This window comes from Marmota marmota, unplaced genomic scaffold, assembly GCF_001458135.2.
Source record: "Marmota marmota marmota unplaced genomic scaffold, marMar, whole genome shotgun sequence".
Classification (NCBI taxonomy): Eukaryota; Metazoa; Chordata; class Mammalia; order Rodentia; family Sciuridae; genus Marmota; species Marmota marmota.
In genome coordinates this window covers 2,810,857-2,817,683 of record NW_026000222.1, presented here as the reverse complement: position 1 = coordinate 2,817,683, position 6,827 = coordinate 2,810,857, and the positions used below count along the sequence as shown (strand labels likewise).

Genomic DNA, 6,827 nt, shown 5'->3' with positions numbered 1-6,827 from the left:
TGGGTCCTGACGTCGCGCCGGTTTCTTTGCCCTGGGGGGACATTTTCAAGGGCTTCGCGAGCCTTCTGGTCGCCCTGCAGGACGAGCGCAGGTGCAGTGTGGATGCGACGGAGCCGTGTAGGTGGGCCCGAGTCCAGGGCCCCGGGAGCGGGTCATCGAGGTCGTCCGTTGTCCGCAGGGCTGGAAGCGGGCCAGGGCCAAGTTTGGCTTCTCTGCCCGCTGCGATCCGTGCACCGGGAGGTTTTTCAGTACTGCTCGATTGCGGGCCTGTGCCACTCCTGTGAGCGCTACCTTTTCCCCAGAGACCGAGCTTGTCTTGGTAGCACAGCATCTTACTGTCTTATAGCATTTCCAGTTATTTTTAATTTTTTTCTTCTCATATTTTAAGAAGGCTGATTTTCTGTTAATTGCCCAGAACAAGTATATGTTATGGCACTTGGGTTTATCATGGAGCTCTGTAAAAATGTACTACCAAAAATACTTCATGTTTCTTTGTGAATTAGGATCATTTTACAGAGAATGGATCATTATGTTGGATAGAAGCAAAAAAAAAAAAAAAAAAAAAAAAATGAATTGGATTCACTTCCAAAGTGCCCTGGGGCAAAAAGATGGCTTATCCCTAATGTGTGTTTGCCCTCATTCATAGAGAAGGTATATGGTTTTTTTTTTTCTTCCAGAATGTTGGCTACCAGGGTCTTTAGCCTAATTGGCAAGCGAGCCATTTCCACCTCTGTGTGTGCACGAGCACATGGTAAGTCTGACTTTTCTTTTAAATGGGCTGAGCTATTTTATTTTGCTCCTGCTGTGTACCGGGCCCTGTGCTGGGGTTTCAGGGATGCCTATGATCTTGGTCTTGGAGTTGCAGGACTGCAGGGGGATATGGATATTTCAGCAGGGATTATATTGAGGTCTATTATGAATCATGTTAAATATTAGTGGGGGGTCCTTGCTTATGTTGTTATTTCCCCCTTTTCCTTTCTGGTTTTTCAGGTTCCAGTTCCACCCCTTTCAAGAGGTCTCACTACATCTGACTTTAGTGACCCCCCTACCCCGACTTCTGTTTACACAGTAGAGGCACTGGAAGCAAAAGAGCTTGGATGTCCACCTGAGCTGGGTTGGAATCCTATTTCTATCATGACTAGCTACTTAAGTTTAAGAATCTCACCTGAAATATATAGAGAGGTTAGTTCTGTGCCTGGCATATAACCAGTTGTCACCCACAGCTGGAGTGGAGGGAGCTCAGCTCCACCAGATCTCCTGCAGAGACCCATCCTGGTTGAGGACAGGAACACAAAAATTCTTTAGAATGTGGAATCCTTTTGCTTTTCTATCCCTTTTTTAGAAAAAGAATTTTTGGTGTTTGAGCCTTTGCTTTCCTCTTTCATTTACTGGGGAATCAGGCCCAAGGCTCTGAAGAGCCCAGGAGATTGTGAATTGGCTGTTCTTGTTTTAAAATATGCTGTTTTATGGCTAGTGTGCTCCAAGGCTCTGAGACTTTATGTCTTTATAACAGCTTTATGAGATGTAGTTCACTGACAGATTCATCTAATTAAACTGGTCTTTAGACTGTTCACTGATAGGTGCCATTGTTTCTGCTGTTGAATCTAGAACATTCTCATCAGTCCAGTTTGTATCTATTTCAATAACTCTTAACAGCTAGAGACTTTGGATGGGGGCGTGCTGAAGTTGGTAAGCTTTCTAGTCTGCTGTTTTAATTGGGAACTAATTCTGGCCATTTTCACTCCAGATCCTTTTGGGGTGGGGGCAAGTGCATTTATGTAAGTGTGCCGGTGGTCTGCTGGCTTGGGATCAGCACCTGGAGGAGCTGCACTGTTGCTCAAGGCTCAGTGTCTTATTGCACGACTGTGTGACTTGGGAGCCTTTAACCATGTGGCTGAGCTGGTGGAGGGGGAGCAGGGCTTTGTCTCTCCAGACCAGTTTGGGACATAAATTGATCTTGCAGCAGAACAGAACTGGAGAAGCGCTGTCAGTGGGGATCCTGAAGTGAAAACAGCTTCGTCTTCTGTCCTGCGCTGTGCCTGCAAAACAGTACAGGCGCATTTTAAGCAGAGTGAGGGGTCTGCAGGCAGATCTCTCCTCCTCCTACTCGCGATAGCTAGGTTTTACCCAGCCAGAAGTTTTTGCCTATTTAGTTGCACACATGTGATTCACGTGTGTACATGATTTACGTTTTTCAAAAGGAAAACAAAAACAGCACCAGCCTTTCTGTGACCCACTGAGTGCTTGATTCCTGTGCCTGTGGTTCTAGGACCGCTTCATTCACTTAGTGCCATGGCCTGTCTCCTGCACAGGAGCATTTCTGTCATGTAGTTTACACAATTTGTATCTTGTTTTTCCCCACTTCTAGAATGTGGTCTTTGATTGGCTCACCGATAATCCCATACATCTAGAGCCACACTTAGCAGGCAGTAGGTGCTTGGTAAGTTGGTGAAGAATGAGTAGGAGACTCTGATGCCCTTTCTAAAGGGTTGGCACAACTTCTGAGCCAGTCCTCAGTTGGGCACAGTGATCCCCATAATGCTGCTGCCATGGCCCCTTTTCCTGTACCTAGGTTTCTGAACTTGGAACGCTTGTTCTTCTGCCTTTCATGTTGCCTTTGTTCTTATCAGTTTGAGTCCCTTGCAGTAGGGCCCTCCTGGGTCCATTCTCCCATCCAGGCAGGGAGCCCTGTCCAGCTCTTGTGATAACTGCTACAGGAAGTGGTGCCAGGGTCCATTAGCAGTTGAATGAAGTGGTGCCAGGGTTCATGCTGTGTATCATGCTTCCACTTCACCACGAGCCACCGTTCTCATCCAGATGTCTACCCCATGTGCTTCCAGGGAGCGTGGTGAAGAGCGATGACTTTGCTCTGCCCAGTTATGTCGACCGGCGTGACTACCCCTTGCCTGACGTGGCCCATGTCAGGCAGCTGTCCGCCAGCCAGAAGGCCCTGAAGGAGAAGGAGAAGGCCTCCTGGAGCAACCTGACCAGGGACGAGAAAGTTGAGTGTGGGTATCAAAGGGCAGGCTGGCACACCCAGCAGCACCGGGCAGCGCGTGGTGTGGGTTGCTTATTGAGCACTGCTGGGTTCTCGCTGACTGTCCTGGGGCCCCAGCTCCCTGGGGAGGGGTGGAGGGTGTAGCTGCAGCCTCAGAGTAGACATGGTGGGTAGGACTTAGCTTAAATGTAAATTGTGGCAAGAAGACCCCTATAAGTCTCTGTTCCTTATGAAAGGGGCCTGGAAAGAATGTCACAGAGCAGACCCTCACATGGATCCAAAGGAAACGTCATCCCTTCATCCCTCCTCCCCTCAGGTGCTGTTGTGAGGGCGTGTGTGCACATGCAGGGGTGTTAGGGCCAAGGCTGCGCTGTCACCCTCGGCTCCTTGTTTTCTCCCTTGGCTGTGCCATGGGGAGGGGGTGAGCCCTGTGGAGGAGGGATGTGGCCACTTCAGGCTCTTTATGTCTGCAAATGGCTCTTCCGTCTGTCCCAGTGTATCGTATTCAGTTCAACGAGAGCTTTGCTGAGATGAACAGGGGCACCAACGAGTGGAAGACTGTGGTGGGCGCAGCCATGTTCTTCATCGGCTTCACCGCCCTCATTCTGATCTGGGAGAAGCGCTATGGTGAGTACAGTGTTGCGCCCAGGGCAGCCCCCACCCGCAGTGCCCAGTAGTGTGCTGGCAGGACCTGCACACTGCCTTGGAGCCAGAGGTGGGCACTTGTGTTCCAGGGTCCATCCCAGGGTGGTGTTCGGTGTCTGGGGACCTTGAAGCGGTAGGAGGTTGGTTTTAAGCTGGAGTGACCGTTCATGGTTGGACTTCCTGTGTGAGCGAGTACTTGCTGCTTTGAGCAGCCTGCCACCACCTCTCAGTGGCAGCTCGATGGCTCACAGCCAGGTATCCGGAGATGCCTGGCAGGCGCTGGTCCAGTTGGCTCTGGGTCGCGGTGCTGCACCTCAGCTGAAGCCCGAGCCCCAGGCCCCCCTCCCGCAGCTTCCGCCTTTTGAGAGTGCATTCCTGTGCTTCAGGTTTGAGTGGGGATGTGGTGAATGGCACACCAGCCTTGTCTGGTCTCCCCGGTGCCATCGGCCCCGAGTGTCTTGTGCTAGCCTGGGGTCCTTGCTGCAGATGCCTGTGGAGATGTGCTCCAGTTTAATGATCTTACTGCTGACCTTTTGTAAACAGGAATGATTTTAAAAACATCAGGCCTTGTCAGTGCCCAGAAGCACAGCCTTTGAGTGAGAGTGGAGTTGAGTGGAGAGTGGCTTTGTGCTAGTGGCCTGAAAGGGGACCTAACCCCTGTGAGGCACTGGGTGGGCAGCCTGTGAGGACAGTCGTCCTCATATAGTGGTTTTGAACTGCAGTGTACGGCCCCATCCCGCACACCTTTGATGAAGAGTGGGTGGCCATGCAGACCAAGAGGATGCTGGACATGAAGGTCAGCCCCATCCAGGGCTTCTCCGCCAAGTGGGACTATGACAAGAATGAGTGGAAGAAGTGAGAGCCCGCTGCTCACATGCTGGTCACTTCAAGTTCCTCTGCATCTTTACTGGAAACCCATTACGTCAAATAGAACCAGTGCTAATAAATGACGAGTTACGTGGAATCCGTGTGGTTTCTTGGATGGTAGCTGAATGAAAGTGTATTTAAAACTCTAGGTTCTCTCAAGCATCCGGAGTAATGTATTGTGGGTGTAAAGTAAATGGCAGAAAGCTTGTGTCTTAAATTGTACAAGGGGATGTTACATAAAAGCTTAGAGTCTATGATGTGGGGCTTTTTAAAACTTTCTTGTTTTTGAGACAGTCTTGTTAAGTTGCCCAGGCTGGTCTTGAACTTGTGATCAGCCTCCTGATTTGCTGGGATTATAGTTGTACACCAATGTGCCCTGTAATGTTGAGGGGTTTTTTTGGTGGGGGGAGGGTACTGGGATTGAACTCGGAGCACTTGACCACTGAGCCACATCCCCAGCCCTATTTTGTGTTTTATTTAGAGACAGGGTCTCACTGAGTTGCTTAGTGCCTCACTTTTGCTAAGGCTGACTTTGAACTCAGGATCCTCCTGTCTCAGCCTCCTGAGCCATTGGGATTACAGGCGTGTGCCACTCCTCGTTTTGAGTTTTGACAGATTTTCAGTAAAATCTCATTTGTTAGCCAGACCAACAGAAATTCCCGTGAGCCACTTTTTTTTTTTTTTTTAAATATTGTTTTAGTTGTAGGTGGACACGATACCTTTATTTTCTATGTGATGCTGAGGATCGAACCCAGGGCATCACATATACTAGGTGAGCACTTTGTCACGGAGTCACAATCCCAGCTCCCATGAGACACTTTTTCCTGGGACTGTCTCTTGAAATTGTCCCCATTGGCTGGACTGTGAGGTGACTGTCCTTATGCATAGGGTAGGCCAGATCATGAACTCCCTGACTGAGGTCTAGGTAATGGATTTGGTGGCCTTGGCTGACTTATGGCTGCTCAATTTCAACGTCTCTACTTTCACCTTAAAAGGCAGCAGTAGGGATGGGGTTGCTCCCTGGTGAGCGCTGGCCCAGCGTGCTGGAGGCCCTGGGTTCCAGCGGTGTAATGAGCATCATCCCTGCCTCCGGCCAGACCCCTGAAGACTCAACCCTGTTGCCCTCTCCCTGTCTGAAGATGTGCTAGGAGAAGCAGGAGGAGTGCTTGAACAGAGATGGTAAGCTGATGGTAGCAGGGGTGGCTGGTGCAAAGGGTCTCCTGCCTGCATTGGATAGGAGGGAGACTGGCAGGACAGGGTGACCCTAGGGAAGCCTGGCTATAGGGGCAAGCCGGGTTGGGCTCTTTGCTTGACCATTGGGACTGCCTGGAAAAGGGCCTGGGGCCTCTCAGGAGGTTTCCGGAGCACGCTGTTAGCCCTGTTCACTGGTCTGCTGCTGCCCTGAAAGGCCCTGATCCCTCTTCTCAAAGGGCCTGCAGACGTGCATGTGGAGGAAGTGCTGGGGTCTCGCTGTGGGGACCAGGTGGTGCCAGCTGCAAAGCCTGAGCCTCCCTCTGGGCAATGTCATTTCAGCTCCCAAGGGTGGGGTGGGACTCTGTGGCACTGTGCAGCCTCATGAGCAATGGCAGGTAGGTCCCTCTGGGCCAGGCATTTCAAGGATGGGCTCGCTCACGACTCCCAAGAGGAAGGGGCTCTGCCCCAGCTGTCAACCTGGATTGTCACAATCCTCATGCCTAAAACACTCAGGGTCACTCCAGGTGAACTGGGCTGCACGAAATAACCACACAAGAGAGAGATACCTTTTTCTTTGGGGTCTCATGATGGCTCCTCTGACCTTAAGGGTCTGCAGAAAGCTCAAGTGAGCCAGTGTGTGATGAACCCTTTCATTGAGGAGCAGCCATTCAAATGAGGCCAGGGGTTAGGTTTCAGGGGCTGAGTCTAGCTTGTGATGTCTGCTGTCAGCAGGTTGACTGACATCTAAGAAGGCCACGCCCAAGGGCAGAGCAAGAGAAGGGGACACACAAAGGGTGTTTCCATGGAACATTCTATCCCAAACAGGACAAAGGGGCGATATCACAAAGGAACAGGTGAGCGTAGCTCAATCCATGGGGTGCCTATGTCTGAAGATGTGTTCTTAAACTCCTGGGACCGGGGTAATGTCCGGGTCACTATGAGATGTAGTGACGTCAGAGCCTCTCCGACTCAGGGAATCCTTCAGACTGGCTCCCCACACTGGATGGCTCCCAGTAGAGCCTCCTTGCACCCTGGGCTATGTGGCCTCGCCTCCCCACCAGTCAAAAGACAAGATTACAACAATTCAGAGATCTTGGTTGGCTTTTTTTTTTTTTTTTTTTTT

The 6,827-nt window shown here is 50.7% G+C and overlaps 1 protein-coding gene across 8 annotated transcripts in view; it reads left to right on the top strand.

The window, feature by feature from the left end:
• LOC107150843 overlaps window positions 1–4,607 on the top strand; it is a 5,809-nt gene extending 1,202 nt beyond the window's left edge. The window contains exons 1-5 of one of the 8 annotated variants that reach the window (XM_048792679.1): window positions 70–91; window positions 678–751; window positions 2,841–3,008; window positions 3,494–3,625; window positions 4,366–4,607. In XM_048792679.1, the coding sequence (XP_048648636.1) occupies window positions 679–751; window positions 2,841–3,008; window positions 3,494–3,625; window positions 4,366–4,502 (510 nt within the window). In that variant the 5' untranslated portion in view covers window positions 70–91; window position 678 and the 3' untranslated portion in view covers window positions 4,503–4,607. The other 7 variants (XM_048792678.1, XM_048792677.1, XM_048792680.1 and 4 more) reach the window with 7 other exon arrangements.
• The last annotated feature ends 2,220 nt before the right edge of the window (window positions 4,608–6,827 follow it).